Raw genomic sequence first — 26,091 nt, 5'->3', positions numbered from 1 at the left:
TGTGGAAGGTGAGGCTGCAAAACAGCATGGGAAAATCTCTAGTCTTTGCCAAAGATCTTCTGCTTACTTCATTTATGCACATTGAGCAGTGGTATATTTTTAGTACAAGTTTGGCACCGCATCACGTGAAAATTGGATTGCGTGTGATTGAGCTGGTGGAAGGGTCTTTATCTTGCTCACAACAGCATGAATAGTAATCATATCACCTGAACAGTTACTGATATCTTCTTGTATTCATATCAGCTCCTGTACTTTGCCAAAGATTTCCAGAGACAATTGACAGCAGTAGTGTTTTGTGTCAGTTGTATTGTGCAATGTTAAACAGGCTATCCCAGATGAGATGAAAGATCTGGCCAACACATGTCTCAGAAAGTATGAGCCTGGTATTTAGTGATGTTTTCATGTCTTTCATGTGGACTTTGGAGAATTCCAGCCTATATGCTCCAGAAGGCTGATCTTAAGATAATCTTTCATCAGCAGTCCATCCATGTAGCAAATGATCTACAAGGCAGAGCTCATTTTACCTCTGGTGGACAAAATCTGACAACATTTGCTTGACACAACTCTTACTTTCTATACCATGTAACCAGCAGCATTGTTGTTTTCCTGATGGGAATATGATGTGAGCCAAATGCAAAATGGCTGAACTTGCCAGTGTGTCAGAAACCAATTGAATATGATCAGTTTTAAGACAATCCTTTACTTAGAACAGTGGACATTGAATAAAAGATTATTTTCCTACACTGAATCAGAATATGGACATATGCTTAATTCTCATCAAAATAACTACCAGTGTTGTTGGTTACATGACACAGAAAGCAGGTATTGTGTTTTTCAAAACTTCATTTTTTGAATTTAGTTTAAGTCAGGGCTATCTAGTCCTACTTTTTGAACAAGAAAGTAACCTTGTAAATTGCAACCAAGCTAAAAAGAAATCCATCACTGCTTCCTTCATCAAAGGGAATAAATTTGTTGCCCTGAGACAAAGTGTTGTTGTTGTGGTTTAAACCTGGCCAGCAGCCAAACACCACACAGCCACTGGCTCACCCTCCTCCACCCAGGGGATGTGGGGGAAAATTGGAGGGGTAGAGGAAAGACTTCTAGGTTGAGATAAAAGTAGTTTAATAATTGAAATAGAATAAAACAATAATGGAAAGTACAAACCGGTAATGCACAATGCGATTCCTCACTGCACACTGACTGATACCCAGCCCGTGCTGGGCTAGCAATCTTGAAATACCACGATTCCACAATCGCAATCCTGGAAGTGAGAAAGGACACCCTCCTTCCCAGCTGACCTTCCCTTATATACTGAGTGAGACATTACATGATATGGAATATTTCATCGGTCAATTTGGGACCAGTGCTCTGTCTCTGCTCCCTCCCAGCTTCTTGTACACCTGCACATGGGCTGACATGGGTAGTTGGAAAGTCCTTGATCTCTTAGCAACAACTGAAAACATCAGTGTATTATCAACATTCTTCTCATACCAAATCCCTTACTGAATCCAAAACACAACACTATTCTAGCTACTAAGAAGAAAAATTAACTCTATCCCAGCCAAAACCAGGACAGTTGTTCTGCTTCTGAGCTTGATTGTGTAGAACTTTAAAATCCCAGTCTTTTTGGTATCATTTGAAATTACTGACAAGGAGTTTCCTTCATATTTTTTACATATCCACACTCAAACACATAGCCATTCCTATTTTTTTCTTTCCCTTCTGTGGCAACTAGGCAGCAGTTTTGTTTTTCTTGTTTTGTTTTGTTTTCGGGAGGGAGAGGAGAAGTATAAAAGCTACTTCATATGTGCTAACTCTTGAAAAGTAAACAGCAATTAGAGCAACAACTTCTTTACATCTCCCATCTTTAATATTCTTATCAACTATCCAAACTGGACACATAACATGTGTTTTGTTTTCTTTTCAGATAGTTCTTCATGATATGGTTTGTCTCAGGCTATGAGCTTGTGGTTTTGGGCTTGTAACAGTGATTGCTTTTTTCTGGCTAGTGCCAGGAAATAAGTGTAGCCTATGATTAGAAGGTCCCCATAACATTTGTTGTATCTTGACACTCTTATGCATGTCTAGTTCTTGTAATTGCTTATAAATGTCAGATCAGAATCCAGCCTTTCAGTCTTGTATACTGCAAAGAATATGATACTTTTTTCATCAAATTTCTTATAAAGTTACAGTGTTGTAAAAAAGCAAAAAAAGCATATGATGAAAATCTATTAGATCCATCCTCTTATAAAAAGGACGGGGAAAAACTCTCTCCTAAGCAACACATTGGAAGATCAATCTTTTGAATGAGTGTGTATCAACAATCTCTTGATATGATCCTGCTTCTTCAGCTGCTATATATTAATGAATCACATGCCATTCTCAGTCTGTGGCAACATCAGATGCATAAAGCCTTTTTTCTACCTCTTTCAACAATGACACATCTAAAATGCTGAAATATTTTTTTTCTAGTTATCTGGTAGATATCCTGGCCTTGGAAGTAGGTTGTTACAGTCAGTATCTGATAAAATAAATGCAAACACAGCTATTGGGAGTTGTGGCCATTGCTAACACTACAGCTTCACAGCTTGTACAGAATGTGCTCTGATTGCTTCCTGGCCTTCCACCATGAGATGTCCGTTCTTGATGCCACCTGAAATGCTTTTAATTTTCTAACAGAAACTGTCATGATGGTTTGTCTCTTATCTAATTCTTGTTTAAATAGCCAGTTTTAAACAAATACCTTCAAAAAGAAAGTCCACTAATGATGCATGACACTAAAGATATCATTTGGAACACGTATTTATACAAATGGTGTAGTATTTTTCTAAATTATATTTAGCTTGTATGACATATCAAAGTATAGCGATGTCATTAATTAAAGTTCCTACTCTTATTTCTTTAAAGTCAAGCATCAGAATTAAATAAACAGGCCAAGCAGTGGAAAAATGTATAAAAGTGAAAAAAGTCTTAGTTCTCTGTTGGTTTAGACTCATTACTTTAGCCTCAAAAGAAAATCATTCTAAGCCAAATGCACCATTGTAGATGGAAATAATAACAGAGCCATCAACTCTGCTCAGTGAGTCCATTTGCATCTGGAGTCTCTTGAAAGCTGAGCTAAGTGTCCCAAATCATTGAATCTAACTTCCCTAATTTTCCCTTTAAGCTTTGTGTAATGTTAAAACCGACAATTTAGTGTAGGTATAGATTGTGTTTAAAGGATCTAGTTAAATGTCTGATATTTAGCATGTCCACATACATTGAATTCCATTGAAAAAGACTTTTTAGTAATGCCTATTTGCAAATTTCAGGAGCTCTCCTAACTGACTTGTCTGTGCTCTGTGAGAAGAGGCCATTGATGCAGCCATTACTTCAGTTGAGTTAATAGCAGTACTTTTGTAGGAACCAAAAAGCAGAGTGAGAGACCAGCTTCCTTTCTCCTGCACTTAAATCCGTACATGTCCTGTTGCCTGGAGCTTGAAGGCCTTTTAGTTTAGAATATAGCAGATGTTATCCAACCACAGCACAGCTTAACTCACCTGAACTCCCTGGTTCCAGGGACCAGATGGGATGCAGCCAAGGGTAATGAGCAAGCTGCCTGATACCATTTTGAGGTTGCTCTATAATCTTTGAAAGGTTGTGACAACTGGAGGAGGTTACTGGTGACCAGAAAGGGACAGACATCACACCCAACTTCAAGAAAGGCAAGAAGAAAGATCTAGGGAACTAGAGGCCAATCAAATTTATCTCGGTTCCTGGGAAGGTTGTAGAGAAAATCCTTTCAGAAGCCATTTCTAAACCCATGAAAGAAGGTGATTGGGAGCAGCCAAGGTTTACCAAGGACTGATAAACTTTACTGCTTTCTGTCACAAGGTAACTGGCACTGCGAATAAGGAGAGGGCAGTGCATATTGCAAGCCTTTATTTTAGCAAGGCCATTGACAGTCTCACGCAGTCTTACTCTCAAAATTTGCTGAGGTATGGGCCGGACAAGCAGGTGAGTTACAAATTGACTGGACTGACAAGTTCAGATAGTTGTGGTCTGTGGTGCAAAATCCACCTCGTGGACAGGAGCCCATCATGAATAGTAGGGTGTCCAAAATAGTTAATATTTTAGTTAACAACCTGTATGAAGGAACAGAATGCAATCTCAGCAAGTGTGCAGGTGATACCAAATTGGAGGCAGTGGTTGGTAAGCTGGAGGACCAGGGTGTTCTTTAAAGCAGCCTGCACAGGCTGGGTAAACAGTCTGACCAGGGCATCATGATGTTGAACAAAAGCAAGTGCAAAGTCCAATATATGGGCTAGAGTCACCCCATGCAACACTGTCGGCTAGGGGCTGACTGTCTAGGAAACAGCACCACAGAAAAGGATCTAGGGCCCTAATGGATTTTCTTCACCATGCAATTCTTGAGTTTCTAATACTGGAAGCAGAGAAGGGAAAAAATCCCCATAATTTACCCTATAACACATTCTTAATTTAGCTAAAAACTAACTTTATATTTAGTTTGTCCTTGAATGGAGTGGGCTAAGGAATCCTAAATGCTAAAAACTGTTACAACCATCTCTTGGTACTCACTCTAGTCAATTTGTCTGTATGAAAAATACTTTAAAATTTTATTGTGATACAGAAATAGCAGTAGCTATTGATCTGAGTTTACAACAGGAAAACATCCCAAAGAATCAACTCCTGAAGGTCTTGAGTTTCCTCAGGGAGTAGCAGTGCAGGTCCCAAAAGATTTAAGGTGTTGAGACTACAGTTGTGAATCAACAAATTTCAGCTGGATTCATTTGTACATAATTTATTTCAAGTAGAAGATTTAGTGATGGGGACATATAAGAAGGACAGTATAAGTGAAGCTGAGAAATGATTAAGGCATACCTCTGGAATTAAACATTTTTAGTGTAATTAGAGATTCATTGTCATCAGTTTAAAAAAATATATGCTTAAAACTTAGTCTTTGCTATTTATCTTGCAAATATCTTTTCATTCTTATTTCTGAAATAGGGACTTTAAAGCAAAAGGAAAAGTTGTCTTGAAATTGATTCAAATTTCTCATGTGACATAAACTTTGAAACATATAAAAGGTTAGATGACTATAATATTTTTTATTAACTCTGTGCTTCTGCCTGACTTCCCTTCCTTTGACAAAACTTCAAGCTGAAGTACCACTTTCTTTTCTAATTTGTTTTTAGTATTTATTCCCCAAACTTGGTAGAACATTTTGGGTTATCTTCCTTTGAAATTGTGTATTCTTTGAATGTACAGTATTTAGAGGGTGGGGGTGAAGGATCCCTTCCCTGTTTTATTTGTTGCATTTTTAATTGCCCCTTGAAAGTTTTGTTTGTTTTCACAGAGGTAGAACTTGGAAAAAGGCCTACCAGCTAAAGTTTGTGTAGTGTGAGTCAGAGAGGGGAAGATTCTTGTCATTTTAGTGTGGGAAGACTGCATCTGGGGTCTTAGAGACATTTTGAGGGGTTGCTTGAAGTTGCCAGGTGCCTGATGTTTACTGACATGGTGAGGGTATAGATCTGAAAAGATTTTTGAAGCATACATTTCTGATGCCTACTTGAACCATGTCTAACCTCTGAAGCTGAGGTTACCATTTACCCATCTGTATTTTTTATTCCTGTATTCAGATAAAGATGTAGGACCCAGAGCTTCATTTGAACACTGTCAGGCTTAAGACAAAAATGCAGTTCTATGAAATTTTGGGTCACATAGGCCATGAATGACTGACATGAACTATAATAACTTCCAGACTTTTTGAGACTTAATCATGTATGTATACATTCAACTTTTTTTGTGAATGAAAACTTTTAGGGTCCCTAAAATTTTAATTATTAATTTACTTTTGCATATTCCAAAATAAATATTTTCCATAATCTTAGTCATATCTATTTAAAGAAATCACATAGATACATATATTAAATATAAATACATATGTATATAAATACATATGCATAGAATTTGAGAGAATGGTTAGTTTTCTGAGCTGATTAAAGAGTGAAAAATGACATGTGGAGAAGATATTCCCCAATAAAATTTTCTTGAATGTTTTTAACAGAATGTTGTGATTTTTCCAGTAACTGTCAATATATCCTTCTTATAAATGGACAACTGCACAACTATGCTTGTCCTCTAATTTTCCTACAGGAATGTACTCTAATAATTAACCAGCTTTTGTAAGTCTACAAAATTTCTTGGCGTCAATTAATTGTTGTGATATTTCTCTGGAACCCAGATACTTGCTACTTTTTTTTCTTGAAACATTGTTTGGGTTTAGCAGTTGTAAGAATGCAGCCATGCCCAGCTTTCTTTCCTAGTTCTCTTGTCTTATATAAAGACAGGGTTAAAAGAGAAGCATTGCCAAAGGTTAAAATAACCTATATTAGAGTGCTAACCTATTTATCTTCACCACATAAAATATGTGAAAAAGCATGAAAGACAAATGCAGAGAAAAAGACTGTTTTTCCTACTGCTTGCAGTTCGGAGACCTGTTTTCTGTAAAATGTATATCCACTAAACTGTCTAATTAAAAAGAACTCTGCATACAGTTTTTTTATAACATTGTTCAAATCAAGACATTTACATATAGTTTTAAAAGGACAGAACTTAGACTGAAATTTTGTGATATTGGAAATGGAATAATAATGCAACTTTCAGTTAAGGATGTTCATATTTGATACTAGATTAGGTTTGGAAGCTTTTTAAAAGTCTGTGTGTGAATTGATATTCAACTTCCTAACACTGAGCTAAGCTTTATGCATGAATTCAGAAAAGCTATCCCATAGAGTCATCTGATTCCTGACAAGACTGGTTGAAAGAAAAGGCTAAATACACAAAAATATTCAGATCTTTAATTTCAAATGAAGTTTTCAATCGCTGACTATCAACAATATATAAATGAGCATAGAAAAGTGATCAAGTCCTCTGTATCAGCTGTAAGGGCTAAAATTTTCTGATTTCTTAAGAAGTTTGTCAAAACTTACTTATGCTTTTAGAGAAGAAATTACTAGCAAAGAACATTTAGGCCTTGGCAGAAATTAAGATTAATTTAAAAAGAAATGAACCATGTTGTCCTGGAGTAGCATGATATTTGAAAGAAATACCCCACAGAGTGAAATATGTTTGCCAGGAACCAAGAGAGAGTTATATCTTCCTGACAGATGAAAGACAGTACAGTATGGCTGGCTGTGGCATGCCCTTTATTATTGTGAATATCTACAAGGCTAACCTTCAGCATCCTTCTGCCTGACTACTTCCCCTCCCAGTCTGAGCAACTATTTAATCTACAGAATGTCAAACACTAGGAACAGCAGTTTCGTCATGTGACATATATTGCCCCAAAAGAAATTTTGTCAGCTTGTTTGAAATAGTGATACAATGCTGTTGAACATTCTGCCTTGGATTAAAGTACTGTCTTTCGCTTGTCTTTTTGTTTTAACTTTTTTATTTTCTTGGAGTGAACTAGACTTTACCTGCACTATTCATATATACTCACTAAAACCTAGGAAAGTCTAAATCAAGGACATCACCACTCTGAAGAACTTTATTTAAATTTGTATGCTCATGTTGGTTTAAGCTGTGCCAGGACCGGAGACCACGTTGCCATTACCCCTCCCCCACCCTCAGCCGGTCAGGCTGGCAGTGAGGCACAAACCCGGGTTAAAATAAGAAGAAACTTAATACAACAGTGTGATAAACAATCTGAACAACAACAGTAGCAATGATAGCAACAATAAACAGCAATAACAGTGAACAAGACAAAAGATATACAGAGAAATACCGCAATGGTTACGGAACAAACCCGCCATGTGCTTCCCGCAACCAAAGCTACAAAGGAAAAAAGTTCCCGCGCCCGGACCTGACGTCAGCATGGTATGAATAACCCGGCTGGAGATCCCTTCTCCCTCTCTCTCTGCTGGGGAAACCTAACCCTATCCTAGCTGAACCAGGATATACTCCACCCCTTTATTCTATACCATCTGCGTCATGTCCAGCTGCCATTTAGCAGTTAACAATAACAAAGTAATAATTTACACAGGCACAGCATAATTCACGGCATGTTCTCACCCAGAATCAAGTCCCCCTGTGGTACGCATTGGACCTCTCCACTGTCCTGCATCAACCACCAGGTGCACCCAGGTCCTTGAGCAAAAGCAATCCCGTGGATGGGTTTGCCTTTACCTTTGCCTGGCGCAGGACTAAACCAGACCATTTTTCCCAATATATTCCTCATGCGCACCACAGGGACTTTATCCTCATCTACAGCACGTGGAGGTCTCGACTGAGCCAGGCCAGCTCGACTGGCAGATCCTCTTGTGTTGACTAGCCAGGTGGCCTTTGCTAGATGCATGTCCCAGTCTGTGAAGGTCCCACCTCCCAGTGCTTTCAATGTGGTTTTTAACAGTCCATTGGAGCACTCCATCTTCCCAGAGGCTGGTGCGTGGTAGGGGATATGGTAGACCAACTCGATGCCGTGTTCTTCTGCCCAGGCAGTTATGAAGTTGTTTCAGAAGTGGGTCCCGATGTCTGACTCAATTCTCTCTGGGGTGCCGTGTCGCCACAGGACTTGGGTCTCAAGGCCCAGGATGGTGTTCCGGGCGGTGGTGTGGGGCACTGGGTAAGTTTTCAGCCACCCAGTGGTTACTTCCACCATTGTGAGCACATGGCGCTTCCTGTGGCGGGTCTGTGGCAGTGTGATGGAGTCGATCTGCCAGGCCTCTCCATATCTATATTTCAGCCGTCGCTCTCCATTTCGCTGGGGCTTCACCCGCTTGGCATGTTTGATTGCAGCACACCTCTCACATCCGTGGATGATCTCTGCAATGGTGTCAATGGTGAGGTCCACCCCTCGATCTCGAGCCCACCTGTATGTTGCATCTCTACCTTGGTGGCCCGAGGTCTCATGGGCCCACCGGGCTATGAACAGTGCTATAGAGCTTTTATTTAGTTATTTATTTAGTCTTACATATTATTCTTATTAAAAACAATTTTGAATGTAGAGAGGGCAGGTAGTTTGTAAAATCTGGTTGAAAAAGAACCATTCTGACTGAAAATTACTTGTGTCCGAGGGTGGGGGAGAGACAACAGCAGCGTGGTCTCCGGTCCCAGCAAGGCCTAAACTGACACATCTAGAAAATACGTTAGACAAAATCAGGCAGGTGAATCTCTTTTTAAAAGCAAAGAATTCCACATGCTGTTTCTATGAAATTGTAATGTGTAATTTTTTTTTTTTTTTTTAATAAAAGATGTTTTTTTCCCTCCCATTCATCCTATTCCATTGTAATGCTCAGGAGTCAGTCTTGCCTCTGAGTTCAGAGTAAGTTTTGGATATTAATTTTCTTCTGTTTGTTTATATTCTTCTGGATAATTTTCCTATTTTTATCTTAAGATACTGTATAAATAAAAGCACTACATATATATCAAAATAAATAGAAGTACTACATATATATTAATAAATTAATTCTTCTGTCTAAACCTTTGCTGTCCTGCAAACAGTGAATGAGTCAATGAGGAAATGGAAGGAGGGTGGTATAAAGTATTAGTTCCCCTTAATTTTCAAATACACTTTCATGGTTTTGTCAGGTGGTGATTCATCTTATGATTATGAGTTCCACCACTTCAGCAGTTATATGCTCTGAGTGATGTAAATGAATTGCATTCCATCTGGATTGACATATTGGTGACCTTGCAAACACACTGACTAGATGGTTTTATTTGTCATAAGAAGTTAGATTACTGTTTTAAGTTGAAGAATCTTTTCCTAGGTGTTAGCAGAAAGTCCTTAAACTACCAATTTCCAAGGTTTGAAAAAATATACCAAGGAAGGATTGTCCTCAACAAATCCAGTTTCCTTCATTCTTTCCATAAGTATCTTCTACTGAACTCTTCTGGAAGCAGAGTACTGATGTAGACAGATATTTGGTCTATCACGGAACAGAGTTGTTACGTATCAAATGCTGGCCTTTCTTTTCAGCCTGTGTTGTTAATGTCTTCTTGCATCCTCTGCTTATAACTATAGTACAGTTTTAGGGATTGGTTTGGTTTTTATTTTACTCTTGCGATTCTCCTTGATCTAAGAGAGATGAAAGGGAGTATGTGACGACATTGTTCACAGTTCAGACAGTTGTAGAAATGCTTCAATGATGACTGTAGATTTGACACTGTGTCCTGTGAGCTATTTTTTGTTCATGATTTAGATATGACTCAGAACAGCCCAAATTACATGTATAGTAATTATAGAATATTATGTAGTTCCAGAATGTAATCCAGAGCATATAAAATATGTCTAGAATTAGATTATATAAATAACACTTACAATAAAACTCTGCATTTAAGTAGTCATTCAGTCCCATTGAAGTTAGTAACACCATTTTCACTGACTCTGGTGGTTGTAGGATTGGATTCTGTTTCTGAGACCACAGAAATTTAATGTTTGATGGTAAATAGTAATTACATTTTGCAAAGGAAGGGGTAGAATAAATATTTGAAAAATAAATAATGAAATGAAAAAGATAATATATAATATGGCATAAAAGAAAACCCTAAGCCTCCAGAGTTCATTGATGAGCTACAAAATCAAAGGGAAGAAAAAATCCTACAGGATTAGACTCTCAAAGAATTAAAAATGCATTGTGAATCAGGATAAAAAGTTCTTGATCCTAATGGATAAATGGAAATACCTCATACTATGGAAGTTTTATTATTAAAATTCAGAAAGAAAATCCCAAACCCCCAAATGATTCACACCTTCTTCTTGTTGAAGAATGACATCAGGGATAATTGTATTGTGTTTAATAGTGGATTTGGTGGTCTGTATTCTTTCTGGTCTTGGAAGTATCTTGTTTGTCCTGAGCAGGAGCTAAATGAAAACTAAGTTAAAGGAAAAAAAAAAAAAAAAAAGAAATCCTTGAGAAATTTGTTAAGTTTTAAAAAATGTGTTTCAAACAGTGTTATATTGAATTTATTTCTGTGAAGTTTTAACAAAAAAAAAGTCTGTGTATGTTTTGTGTGCTTGTGAAAATTGAAACTTTTTAAAGTAGTACAGTCTTTGATGTGAAACAAACACTAGAAATAAAAGTATGGAGGATATAGAAGCATAAAAGATATCTTCGGATGAACTAATGTGTGTTAGATCAATTGTATGTGATTTACACATATGTGTAAAACTATGTTATATTCCACATCATTTTTAAAATCAATTCCTTAATTTGGCTTTAGAAATACACATAGAGTATGCCTATAACTGTTTATGTGGGTCATACAATCAAACATTATCATTGTATTTGCTTTGTAATTCATCTCAGATACTGTGATTTGTTGGCTTTTTTTTTTTTTTTTCTCTTAGTGAAAAATGTTAGTAGAAATGGATCTATTTTTGCCTTAGGTATTGGTAAATGTCATAAACTTTGCTTTAGTTATAGTGTTTATGGGAAATGTATGGACAGAAGTTTCTTGAACTTGGTGCTGTCAGAATGTCTAGGGATAAACATAGTGGAAAAGCATATACTTGAAAATCAATTATGTGTTTATTTTTGCTGGCTAAAGCAAACGACAGTGTGATATATTTTTATAATATGCTACACATTCCTAGGAGTGCCAAATATGCTTAATGATAAATCTTTTTTTTTTTTTTTTTTTTGTCTTGCATATTTGTACCTTTGAATAACACTTTTATATTTTCATTGATATTTCTTTTCAACACTTAGAATACTGAAAGACATTTTATAGGCTATGAAAGAAATAAAACCGCTGTAGAGAATATTAAATTAATAAATGGCAAACACTGGACTAAGAAAATATTTGTGAGAAAAGTTTCAACCTAAATATTAAGAGCAACAAATTTTAATTGGGTTATGATACAACTATAAAGCAAAAGGATTCAATTAGTGTACTGCTTAAGTGATTCTTATTCCAAAAAATTAACTACAGCTTTGGAATGTTAGTTTTTATGTTTCACAATTTTATTGATTTCTGTCGCAAACAATTTAATCGGAGAGGTAAAAGTTCAAATAGCTAGTGTAAAACTTGCCCTGAAATCTGACAGTAGAGCTTGGATTGTATTCACTGCTCATATAAGACATTTAGGTATCCAGGTAACTGATGGACACGTCATTGTACACACCAATTAAGTAGATTAACATTTATATTGTACAAGAAGTGGAAATCTACCTCTCTTCCAGCTGTATTGATTCTTTTGCAAATAGAGGAGGAAAAAAATACTTCAGAAATTTGACATTTTCATATACCTTTATACACCAGCAAAGTTGAAGACACATCTTTTGCAGACATTGAGTTTACCTGTGACTGGACTGCATTGTCACACTTCGAAAATAAGTAAAAAACTCTCATCTGGAAAAGTGGAAATACAATTACATAGTGCAACTGAATAGTAAATTCAAGGAGGACAAGGAGGAATAATATCTAATTTAGGGTTTTGGTCAGATTTTCTCCCTTTTTAATCGTTATTAATTTTAACCATTCTGCCCATAGACCCCAAGCAACTGCAAAACTTGAATATTTCATAGCTTTGTCTCTAGTGAGATACAAACTTGTCAGTCTTCCGTGTCTGAATTGTACCAATTTCACATCTTTAAATGATCACCTCTGAGATTTGATTTACTACAATCTGTTTCTGGAATAGATTTTAACTGTGACTTTTTAAAAATTTTAATTAAAATTGTTTCAATCAACCACTCGGTCGTCATCAGCATGAGAGTAATCACTGAGAAGAGATAGGTTAGTGGGTTATAGTAAATGTAACAGTTAAAAATGTGGAACATTTTATTTCTTACATGCCTTTACAGTTTATTTACATATATTTCTTAACATAAACATCCACCTGAGAGAGGAGGTGTGGTAAAAAGGATAATGCTGTATATTTATCATGAAATGAAATGGTAAGAAGGGAAAGAGTGGTGAAGATACATTATCTGTTAATAATGAGGGCATAGAATTTATCAAGATTTATTAAGTAAAAGAATAAAACCCAAAATATACTTAATCTAGGAACAGGGAATTACAGAAATAACGAATGAAAGATGTAAGAATGCATCCCTATTAAACATGAAAATAGTCAAAATTTAGTGAAGATTTATTTTTAAAATCTAGGCCAGAATGAACGAAAAAGAATAACACAGTTACATTACAAATAAAAAGAGTGGGTTTATAGTCACCAAATTATGCGACCAGTACCTGAAATAATCTTTCCAAAAGAGCTGGAATATGATCCTTTTGTTTCTCAGAATTTCAAAGGGTTTTGAAGACCTTCTTTTTCAACAATCTAAGGCTGTGCAAAGTCCTGTTTATACAAACTACAGAGTAATGTATCCAAAATTAGGATATTTTCTCAGGGTCAGAAATCTGTGCAATCTGAAATATTCTATGAATAGAAGAAAGGTAGTCTGGTTTTATAAATTTGTCATTTTCAAAAGAATGAAGCCTTTTTGCTGCTGAAGTAAGAACAACCTGGATTACTGAGCCCTGTATAAGTGAAGTCAAATTCTTCAGAGGTATTTACTTACTGTGTGGAGTAATTCACTTCTCACTTATCAGAATATATTGAAAGAACATGTGGTCCAAAAACTCAAGGACATATAAGAAACAATAAGTCATATACAGGTTGAGTTTGAAACAAAAGCTAAATTTTGTTTTTGTGAAAGAAAATTGAATTCTGTCTTGAAGTGCTAGAGACACCGGTTAACACCTAATTCTACCACACATCTTCATTCCAAGGTATTATTTTAGTTTGAAAATTATTCCATTACATTAAAAATAAAATGGATTAACTGAAGAATAAGTGCATGTAGCATTCACTTTTTTAATCCCAGTTTTCAATGAAAACTATTCACCAGTTCAGTTCAACTCAACAAAAGCAAGTTTGACAGCATCAGGCACCTACCTTTGGATATAAAATACTCAATTAGTCAAAAGCAGCAGACAAAGGTGTTCATGTTCTTTAGGCCCTTAAAAACTTTAGGTCTGTATTTTTTCACAGTTTGGCAGTCTTTTTTAATAACGGTCTACTAACAATGTCGGGATAAAATTACAAGAATTTGAGAAATGGGATGCACTTATTTAAAACACAAAACAAACCCCAAAATCCCCCCAAACCCCACAACTCACAAATACTGTTAATCTGATTCGTTTAAAATAAAACAGTACAATACGGGATCTCCAAAGGTGTTTTAAGTGTGATTGCTCTGCAGGTGGCAGTTCTGATATATGACTTGAAAACATTTGAAACAGCATGTAAGACAATTTAAAAAAGACTTTGCAAAAGTTATCAAAACTAAACTGATTTTATCAGTGCACTATTTGACTTCACTCATTCATGAAGGCTGCCTTAGAGAAGGAATGGCTAACTCTAGATTCCACCCGTTTCCCTTCAAAAACACTCCTGCTCTCAAACCAGCTGCACTGGCCAAGGGTAACATGTCACAGAAACTTCTTATTCTTCAGTCTTTATTCCTTCCTTAAGGATATGCTATTCTGGGGTGATTAATATGACAATCTATTGACTTGGAAAACACAATTACTTTTAGAAGTCTCAGACTTCCTCCTCATCTCCAGATGCAATTTTTCTTTTAGATTTTTCTTTCATTTGCTTAGTTTTTTCTTTATTTTGGATTTATTTCAACACTTCACAGTAGCAGAAAAAAAGATGATGTGCCTCATCTGTACATTTGGCAATGGATTAAAAATTACTAGCTGACACACTAAAAATACTAAGATCTGCATTATATGACAACAGCTGAATGTTTTCAGAACCGCTAAAGGTCATTGAACTGAAATATCTGCTAGTTATTTAATAAACTTTGAAGTTTTAGCTTTTTGTTTTGTTAGGGTTTACTCTTCTTGTTACAAGTGTAGTATTACTAATGTTTTGTTTCCTACAATTAAAAGAAAGGAGTCATACATGTATAATTCATTATATTTTGGGACATCATGTATAACTAAACTCACCTTTTTGCCCTGTTTAGTTAGTTGAAGGTAAGGTCTGTTATGGGCATATGACCATTAAGAATCCTTTCTGTTATATTAGTAGACTCTGAAAACCCTGGTGCAGGTTTACCTGCACATTTTAAACTCAAACTTGCAGGAATCATCAACTGCATTTTTTCCTTTTTCTTACTTAGTATTCTAGGCCTTCAAATTCCAGTGAACATTCAAATAGTTTCCCATTGTCACCACAAGAAGTTTGGCAGTGTGTTAACAGACCACATTCATACTCAGCAGAAAATATCCGCTTTCACAGAAGGTAAGTTAATATAATTTTTCATTATATTTAATTCACTTGGATTTGACAAAAATCAAAAGGAGGAGAACTTAAGGCTGTATTCTGATGCTTTTTCTACTTTTGCTTAATATGATTTTATTGGAATTAAAATGTATTTACTTGTTAAAACCAAATATATTAAATTCAGTTGTCATTTTTCATTGACTACCAGAATTAAGAATATAAAGATATATGTGTGTATTTTTATATATCTAGCTTTGATTATAAATCATAAAACATGTTTTTTCACATATATCATGATATAGATGTTGAAACAGAGATTTGTAAGACTAGATAAAGATTAAAAGGGATTTCTTACACAGCTGCATTCTTTTGGAGAGAAAGGATTGAAATATGCTTCAAGTAATTGAAATGTAAACATTTCAAATTGATGGCAGACTTTTATTACTCGCCAAGATAAAGCCTTCCTGGAGTATTAAAATAGATTTTTTTGTATTATGTCCAAGCTTTAAAAGTGCCTCCAAAGGGACAAACAACTTTCAGAATGACAAAAGCTGCAAAATAGTCACCCAGAACCCTTCCTTATTTACCTGCCTTTCCCTGATACTCTTATACTTTGTTTTCAGGTCAGGGAAGGGAAGAAGTCAGCTTCCTGACTGGAAGGAAAAAAAGAAATTTTCATTCATGTCTGAAAGAGAAGAGAAAATTTCGGAAGAATGGTATGTGAAGCTATTTTGTTTACATAGTGACTTGCAAGAATGGACAGAGTATAGTTGGCTGTTGTTGCTTGCTTTTCATAAGTTCAACCTTTCTAGAATCTCTGTTTTTTACCAAAGTAAAAAATATTATAATTCCTTTTACAGTTGTCTGGAAGACCAGCTTAAGAAGTTTCAATAATATAAAGATAAGCATAGCAGCTGAGTAATCAGAAAGTTTCATACCATGCATAAGAAGTACTATGCACTTGTATTCTTTTTGAAAAGTGCATTATACAATATTATGCAGCTGGTGTAACATATGTGAAACGTTTAGTAAGTTATTCTCTTCCCTTAGGGGTTTTAAGGATAATTCTACTGCACAGCTGATGCTGAAGAGGGCCCATAAAATGAAGCCTAAAAAATACAGTAATAAAAGTTTAGGTAAGTCAACAGTTAAAAAATGGTTATATTGATGTAATTTTTATTTTCTTAAATTTAAAATAGCATCTCTCTTTTAAAAAGTTTGCTTTCACTACATTAGACATTAATTTGAATAAAGATGGATTGTGATTCAGTAAAAACAACTCAGTTTAAATCAATTTATTCCAGTCATAAATATTCAAAATTTAAAGAACTTTAATTTTAAAGGATTTTGAAGTTGAATATTTGACAGCTATGCTAAATACAATTTTGTTTCTTTTTGTTCAGGTATCTCTTTTTCTAGATGCGGAATTTATATTTCTGCATTTTGTGATTCTTGTATCTTCCTCTTGCGGGAATCTAGGTTAAAATTATTGGTTTGTGCAAGAACTACTTAAGAAAATGACTGTTTGATACAAATAACATTAAATTATATTTTTAATATTACATATTCACTGTGGAAATAGATCATTCTCATTCAACTTCTCTGTAATTGTCTTCTGGTTCTTCTCGAATACTTCTTATGTCAATGAACTTTTCTTAGAATCATTAACTGTTATGCTAACCAAATGTTAATGGACTATGTTAATAAAATATTAATATACTGATAGTATAAGAAAAAATTTATTCAGCCTACAGATAAGGATAAGAAAGTGTTTCTGTATAATTTCTTTTACTTTGAATATCATGCTTAAAACTAAAGACGACAAAAGAAATCTGTAGTTTAAAAAAAAAAAAATAGATAAGAGGTTAAAGTTATATTTAAATGTTAGCTTCACATCATGACCTACCATGTTACCTAAAAAAAAATAAAGGTAAATATCTGGGGTGCAGCTGAGTTTTTTACGTATGTTCCATTTGGTGGCCTCTGTATCATTTTGAGATGAAAAGAGCTTCTAAGGTCATATCATCTTTTCTCCATATGCTTTCTGGTTTATGTTTGTAGTAATTAATCCAGTCGTAAATGTCTAATTGAGCATATCAGATTTGCTATCCTATTTTTGTTGTAGTTCTAATGGATTGTTTTGATATGTTTATATTAACTTTGTTCAGATTATTCAGTATAGTATATGTGTGTTGAGCTTTTAAATGCATCACTTGGAATATTCTCAAAGTATATTACTAGTTTTAAAAATTTAACAAAACTTTTGCACAATGTTTTTATATGTTCAAATTTTCTCTTCTTGACACTACCTCATATAGAGATGTTCTGTATTTGATTATTACATCAAGCACAGAAATTACCTGTATATATAATTTTCCTGTATAGAGTTCTCTGACAGTCATTAAAATCACAGGCTTTTTTTTTTTTCAGATAAACAAAAAGTGTAATTTCCAGAACCAGGAAATATGACTGAAAATATTGCACAATCAGTCCCTTTCCAGTACAAAGATTATGAAGTCAACTATTCTTTCTCATACAGCACACTGACAGTCAGTCCTTCCTTGGTCAGTAAGGACCTAATAGACATTATGAATTAAAACAAGTACTTTTATCTCAAACTGTTGCTAAAATTCAGCTGTTGCTCTAAAAAATTGCCCTGATGGAGTACTCACCATGTGAGAAGAATCTCCACAATATATAATTACAATTTACGTCAGCTACCTCCTCTGAAGTGGGGAGAGCAAGTTGGGGTCTTGTTGAGGGTCTAGTTGAACAGAGGGACTTTTACAGCATTTAAATTATATCTATACCTTATCCCGAGGCTAGCCAGCTCCAGATCAGGAAACTGTAATGAGATCCATTAGGTTGCCAGTATCTTTCCTGAATCTCTGTGTGGTACAGTTCATGCTAGAATACTTAGAGCAATTCCAGTATAATTAGAGAGAGAGAGATAGAGTTTACAATCTTAGGCTATTGCTGTGAGTTTAACCCTGATGAAGCAGGAATTCCATAAGACTTTATTCTTTCTGATATTTAACAGCAGAATGAAATTAATCAGAATAAGTGGACATCGTCTTTTAATTTTACCACAGAAATTTGCTTCCTATCACCTTCATCTCTTCTGAAATGAGTTTCTTCCATCTTGTACTTACTGAAGCTGCATATGAAATGTTGTATTTCTGTTCTTTCTTTCGAATTTCTGGGTCCTCAGTTCTATAATTGCAACTGTTTCCTTTTTAGCTTTCTGATTTAAAATACTAACTACAGTAAAATAATTTATTGTGATAAAGATTCCTACCCGTGAGAAAACAAGTAACCAGCATCCACTTAAAAGTGTGAAATATAAGGTGTAAAAAAGCAATTTTCCATGTTATACCCATTTACTACTACACATCTGACTTAAGAGCAAAACTTTTAGATCTGAAAAAAGCAAAGCAACAGCAGCATCTAAAGGTCCTAGATACAAATTAATTATAACATATTAACAAATAAACGGATAGGTTTTATGCTACGATTTCAGCATCATCCCAAACATCTTTTATGTGCTATGGATCATTCCATGGCAATGATCTTAGCTGCAAGTAATGGTAAGGTACTGATGAATTTTGTAGGAACAAATGGCCTGTCAGAGTATGCTGTCTGCTTCTATATGCTATCAAAATCCTTTGCCTTAGGCCTGAGATTCACAAACACAAAGTATTAAATCAGCTTCAATTCATAGAGTTTTGCAGTTGCACTTTAATATAGTCAAGACATCTGCTGGATTGGAACTTGGATTGGACAGTATTGAACATCTTCGATTCTTAACATGCTCAGCTGTGGGAATTTATTCATTTTAATTTTCCATCTAAAGCATTTGTCTTCTCCTAGTGCAACAGTGATATGATTCATTTGGTTGATTATAGATGTTGACATCTGAGCTAGTCATCTGCATTCTTTTATGGAAAGAAATAGCTACCTTAAATACTATTAATTGCCTCCTAAAACATGATTCAAAAACAGGCAACTTGAATCTCACTGCCTAGACACAGAACCTAGAACTGTCTGAAGTACAAAGTTAAACTATAGATATCTATAAGTAACTGAGAAGTATCTTACCTCATTATATCTGGCCACATACCTTCTCAGTAGTGAAAAAAATGTGGAAAATACTAGCAAGTGCACTGAATCCTGTGGTTTGTGTTACAAGGAAAAGCTTAAAGTAGCATAACCTTATAATAGGAGTGATTCAGGCAATGCTTATATTGCAGTAGACCAGCCCCACCAACTAATGGCCTTAAGGCCTGTTATGCCCTAATCCACTACAGTTATGTATGCTTGTTTATGTAGTTAAATAAAGTTGTGGCCTGTATTTTAACGATACCAAATGTAGACTGTGTCTGCTTCAACTATTTTTACTCTACAGTAAGATAATACAGAAAGTGTGGGCAGGAAACTAGAAATTTTGCAGCCAAATAAAACGGGCATAATGTCAGAAATATTCCCATTTATCATGGGTGAACAAAATTCTATAGAAATTCTAATTAACAATCTAAATACAGCAGTTGTTAATGCACCTCACACTGCTTAAAAATAAAGCATTGTGACTCATAACAATCCTAGTTTCCTCAAGATGTGTTGGCACAGCAGTAGAGAATTTCTTGCTTAACTTTTAACTTCCTTTATTCTGTGGATTTTATATTAGCCTCTGAAAGTTAACTTCTTTTTCTTTTGTCTGAAAGCCTTGTCTTGCTTTCAGCTTGTCTCTCCTACAATTCTTGTTTAACCATTTCCTCTCCTCTCTTGACAGTGACTGACAGCAGGAGCTGGTAATTCTCTCTGTCACATAAGTAGGGAAAAAAAAAAAAAAAAAGGTAAAAAACAGCTGAAGTGAGCCTTGACGTCTAGAACCAGAGCAAAATGATAAAGATATTTCATAGAGGTCAACAAACATTTTTTAGTTCCAGTGTAGAATTTAAGACGGCAATACTAATTAAAAAAAACCCCAACAAACAGAAAAACAAAAACCCCAACCCACACCCCTCAAAACACACAGCCCCTGAACAGATGATCTGACTATATAACATTGATTTATTGAATTAGTAACAGTTGGAATAAAAATCTGGGGGTACTATTATTCCTCATTACACTTTACATAAATGACCACTGATTTATATTTTCTTAGTAGCAGAAAGTAAGTTATTTTTGTTGTTGCATATTCGATGAAACAGTATCATCTGGGAACTCCAGACATGGATGAGTTGGAGTTCTAATTGCTGTTCAATTATGGAACAAAATGTAGTCTTTCTTCCATAATTAATTTACAAATTGAATTATCCTATAGATAAGCATTTGTCACTATGTGCTACTTTCATTTACCAACTCTTTAATGTTGGTACAAATATGTTTATGTTTTTCTAATTACAGATATTGCACAAAAAAAGTGAGTGAAAAAAATTTAATTTTTCAATTTCATATATTATCAAGAAGTTGTTTAGCAAATGTGGTGCCAGATCAAGCAGTAACTATTCCTCCCATATTGTTTCTATATCTTTTCTGTGTTCATCCAACTTATCTTCTATATTTGGAGTCAGCCAAGAAATGTGCATTAAATTACCTCTCTGGTTCCTAGATTGCCAGCACAGATCATCGTCTAATAAGCCACATTTAAATGAGTATGCCGTAATCCAGGAAGGTATTTGTATGATTTTGAACTATTGGACTCTTTCACAGTTCTCTGTGTGAAATCTAAAACATTTGATTGCTTGTCATCAAAGCATAGATGCAGTTCATTTCCCTCGCTCACTCAGAGACTGAAAAGCGCTAGTATTATGAAGTAATCTAAGTAATATTGCCTACATTTGGGACTAGATAAAGCAAAGGACTCTTTTTTAATAACAAAAGAGCTGTAGGCAATGGTTGAGGTGATCCAGGTAGGTACAAATTCAAGTAGTCTGGCACTGTGTTAAATCCCTGTAGATTATTTAAGTTATTTTGCAAAGACTCAAAGATAAATCTTCTGATAGAAATCTCTTAGAAGAACAATTTCTACCATTTCCCTCTCTTCCCAGTTCATGGACCTTCTTTACTGCTGCTATCCTTGTGCGCAAATAAATGAAAAAATCTATTTTGGCACTGATAACTTCATGTGACTTCATCCAGAATTCCTTGGTGTAGTTTAAATTTTGACTGGTTGGAGTTTTCATAGAATTAGGTGGGAGGATGAATTAAGGAAATAGTACATTTTTAAAACATTTTTGAACAATTTTAATAGACCCACATGGGAAAAAAGTGTTAAAAAAGTTAATCAAAAATAATTTGGGAATAATCAATCGCATTTTGTCTTAAGAGGTTGTAATCAAATTTGTCACTTTGTCTTTGGTCTTCTATTGAAGAAAAAAACTGGGTTTTAACTAGCATAAAGCTAAAATTTAGAAGCCTTTGTATCAACACTGAATGCTGGATGTTGAAAAAATTGCAAGTATAAAAATTATTCTGTATATTTTTATCTATGTGTAGTACTCATATGGCAATGTGTCTTACAACTATAGAAACCACAATAATAATTCATGTGTACTTAAATAATTTTTTATAACTTCTATTACATAAAATTTCAGACAGAACTTCTAAAATATAATGTATTACTATTTCAGGATATTTTAATCACAAATCTTACTGTGACCTACTGCCCCAAACACTAGCTACCATGAAGAAAACTAGGCTGCTACGAATTTATTTTTGAGTTGAGAGGGATACCAAAATAGGCCTACTTTATCCTATGCAAAGTGAAAATACCTATGAACCTGGTAATCCAGTTTGTGAACAAAATGATCCCGCTTTCAGAATCATTCTAATGTTCTGCCTTTAAAACTAATGTAGCTAATCATTATTTATTGTGCTTCTTCTGTCATTTCATTGAAATTACTTTAAATCTAAGGCCAACTGGAGGAGTTTCAATAAGGCCAAATGCCAGGGGCTGCCCTTGGGCCACAACAACCCCCAGCAGCGCTACAGGCTTGGGGAGGAGTGGCTGGAGAGCTGCCAGTCAGAGAGGGACCTGGGGGGGTGATTGACAGCCGGCTGAACAGGAGCCAGCAGTGTGCCCAGGGGGCCAAGAAGGCCAATGGCATCCTGGCTTGTGTCAGCAATAGCGTGGCCAGCAGGGACAGGGAAGGGATCTGACCCCTGTACTCAGCACTGGTGAGGCCGCCCCTCGATTCCTGTGTTCAGTTTTGGGCCCCTCACTACAAAAAGGACATTGAATGACTCGAGTGTGTCCAGAGAAGGGCAACGGAGCTGGTGCAGGGTCTGGAGCACAGGTCGTACAGGGAGCGGCTGAGGGAACTGGGGGTGTTTAGTCTGGAGAAGAGGAGGCTGAGGGGAGACCTCATCGCCCTCTACAGCTCCCTGAAAGGAGGTTGCAGAGAGATGGGGATGAGTCTCTTTAACCAAGTAACAAGTGATAGGACAAGAGGGAATGGCCTCAAATTGCACCAGGGAATGTTTAGACTGGATATTAGGAAGCATTTCTTTCCAAAAGGGGTTGTTAGGTGTTGGAATGGGCTACCCAGGGAGGTGGTGGAGTCCCCATCCCTGGAGGTGTTTCAGAGTTGGGTTGACTTAGCGCTGAGGGATCTGGTGTAGTTGAGAACTGTTAATGTTGGGTTGATGGTTGAACTGAATGATCTTCAAGGTCTTTTCCAACCTAGACAGTTCTGTGATTCTATGAAATCTGACATCTTCTGGGTTAATCTGGAAGCTATAATTATCATACAACACAATGAGAAAGGTTCTTCTAGACAATTGTGGAGGTTTGAACTCAGACGGCAGCCAGACACCACATGGCTGGCCATTCACACCTCACTCCCCGCTCTGGTAAGACAGGGGAGGGACAAAAGAAGAGAATTCATGGGTTGAATAAAAAGAAAGAATTTACTAAATATAACAAGAGAACAAGAGTAACAGTAGTGAGTTCAAAAGAAAATGCGTAAAAGACAACAGTGCTTGCCAAACTCAGCAACCGCCCCCCACAGCAACAATACTTGTCCAGTGTCCAACGTGCAGACAGCATGCGGCGAGAGAGTGAGCCTGAGAGCGAGCCCCACCCCACCTGGGCATGAATGGTATGAAATACTCCAGTGAAAATTAACTCCATCCTGGTCAAAACCGGGACAACAATTTGAGATAACAAAGTGTAAGGTATCGCTAATTCTACCTTGGGAAGAAGACATGGCCTAAATTTCTTCCATCTGTATTTTCCAATTTCTTCATTAGCCAAGTCTGCTGCTTTGTAAGAGATTAGCACCATTAAGAACATTGTCAGCCAAATGCTTCTGCTGTATGGGCTGACCAAGAATACCATAACATTTTGATGTGTTTTGTCAATGCATTATCTCTTAAAGTATCCACATCTCATTAGAGATCTTCTCTGGACTTCTAAGGCAAAGATTCAGTATGTCTGCATCATCTTGCTTGTGTCAAGAGAGTATTCTCTGGAAAAAAGTGGAGCTCTTAGGATCCCTTTATGTTCCATTAGTTTGTAACAGAAACATCTACTGCAAGCATAGAGGTCTAGTCAAAACCAACTTTATAAATTGCTCTTAAACTTCAAAAGAAATTGCCCACTCACTTAACGGGGCATTCTGATCCTTTATTTCCATAAATAAGGAAGTCAAAATTTAGAAAAACTACTTTGCTGAAGTATTGTAGATGCTCTTGTAAAATCTCTCAGTGCCAGCAAGGCCATGTAACAAGCTCAAAATGAAGCCTCAGATGTAAATAGTGATGTAAATTTATTCTGTCTGAATGCTTTTTGAGTCTTTCCATCTGTTTTCCTGCTCTATCTGTTCTGGCAGTGTCTCACATATTCATTTTTGCCACACTTCCATTCATTGTGAAAATTTAGATCCTTTCTTCACCATATCTACTTTCTTGCTAAGTTCTGTTGCTGTTTTCCCTCTTTATTTTTACTAATTTATACACTTTTCTGATAGTTTGTAGTCACCTTTGTAGACAAATCTCTTCTGCCTCATTGTTTCTCAGATATTTCTGAGCATGTATTTGTTTGCTTGTGCTATTGTCTTCTTTTAACCATGTGAAACATATTTCTTTGATTTTTCCTTTGGCTTTCTGTTACTTATCATGCTCAGTGTCATACCTACTATATTCTATTGCTTGTCATTATGTTATCTGCTTTTGTTTCTACATTCTTCTAAGTCTCCCCCCCCTTTTTTTTTTTTTTTTTTTCTGGCTGGTTTATTCTGCATTGTGCATAGAATTCTAATTCACAGTTTCTCTTAAACTCCTACTTTCCTCCTATGTCAAGCAAACATTTCTTCCTTCACATAAGAAATCAGGCATGAAAATCACCTTTCCTGACTTGTGTGGTTTTGCATTAGTTTAGCTTTTGTTAATTAAACTTTATATTTTTGAACAGTCTTAGAACATGTGTTGTCTAGATTATATGTAATTCTGTGCTCATCTTTGCTTCTTTGCAGTTTTCAAAATAACTTTTGGAACTAATTAAAATTTCACACTGTGGCATGTAGAGGACTCTATAGATTAGGAGGTTTTTATTTCAATAAAGATGGGACATGGAAGAAAGTTAGCATATTGTCTGCATGTTTAGCCTTAAATAATAAATTGCCTTCTGTTAAAATTAGGTGTAAATGACTTGATTTAGACTGTTGAATACTTCTGAACCTAAACTTTTAGAAACAGTGCTTGGCATATATTCTGTTAATATTTCTATTTTAATTTCAAGCTCTAAACCCATAATTTTTAATATTTTCTGCAAATACGTGCTTTAGAATTTATTTTTAATTTGGAGATGAGGTAGCTAAAAGATCAACATTGTTAAAAGTCCTGCAAAATAGTGACTTTGATTCTCAATTGCACATATACTTGTGTTGCTTTATGTTAGAGAGTGTAATGCTTTGTGAATATAAAACCTACTTTTAAAAGTATTTTCATTTATTAAGTGGCTAAAAGGTGAAAAACTGCTTGAAGGAATGAATGAGCCAGGTCTGACCTTTGATTTTAACTTGTTCTTGTCATCTAGACCCAGCTGTGCGCCTGGCGTTGTTCAAAAACCATGAAAATAAACATCTCCATGTGAAACCACCGAGGAAGACACAGCCTATAAATGCTGATTACTTTGAAGGTATGAACAAGTATTTCACTTTCTCTCTATGCATATAAGCATATATATCTTGTAATGTCTTTTAAGGAAGCCTGCTTGAAATGTAAAGCAATATGCACAAATAGAAGGCAGCAGCATTTTAAGGTCCTTATCTGTTCCTGGGTATCTCAAGTTACAGCAGTGAAACATTTCCATTTCAATTCATTGGTGAGGGTAGGGGGTGCTTCCAGAGATTAAGTCATAATGAACTGGTGCCTATTATTTTTTTTTTGTTATTATTATTAAATCTCCATCATAAAAATAGTAATCATAAATAAAGTCAAAATGTGTCACTGAGGTATAAAATACAAAACAGTAGAATAAAATCTTGTGAATGGTATGTCACTTCAAATTCTTTATTTCATTGTCACCTTGTCTCAAGCTAGCCATTAATTCTTGATAGTTGTTAACATGTTTTTAGGAAGCTACTTTAATAAATATTCCCTAAAAACCCCACCACTTGACAGAAAACAAGAAAATCTTCATCACATAAATATAAAACCGGCTTTCCAAAAACATTTAAATACTGACATAGCTCTTTTACTGATGAAATTCATGTTAAAACTCCCCTTGGTTTCAGCACAATTAGAATAAGGCCAAGTCTATTTAAAATACCCTTGTTGTAAAAAGCCGAGCATTTACAGAAGCATTGTTTTTAGACTGTTTTGATTCCTTTTGCAACTCA

General features: G+C 35.5%; 1 protein-coding gene across 1 annotated transcript in view; it reads left to right on the top strand.

Moving 5' to 3' along the window:
* LRRIQ1 (leucine rich repeats and IQ motif containing 1) overlaps positions 1–26,091 on the top strand; it is a 118,286-nt gene that overhangs the window by 48,551 nt on the left and 43,644 nt on the right. Inside the window, exons 19-22 of the mRNA XM_026841039.1 lie at positions 15,144–15,265; positions 15,871–15,963; positions 16,298–16,383; positions 25,287–25,388. Coding sequence (XP_026696840.1) covers positions 15,144–15,265; positions 15,871–15,963; positions 16,298–16,383; positions 25,287–25,388 — 403 coding nt within the window. The remainder of the gene's footprint in view (positions 1–15,143; positions 15,266–15,870; positions 15,964–16,297; positions 16,384–25,286; positions 25,389–26,091) is intronic.

Source organism: Athene cunicularia (genome assembly GCF_003259725.1).
Source record: "Athene cunicularia isolate RWA chromosome 1 unlocalized genomic scaffold, athCun1 chr1_part2, whole genome shotgun sequence".
Classification (NCBI taxonomy): Eukaryota; Metazoa; Chordata; class Aves; order Strigiformes; family Strigidae; genus Athene; species Athene cunicularia.
Note: the sequence above shows the minus strand (reverse complement) of the source record. Positions and strands in the feature narration are given on the sequence as shown.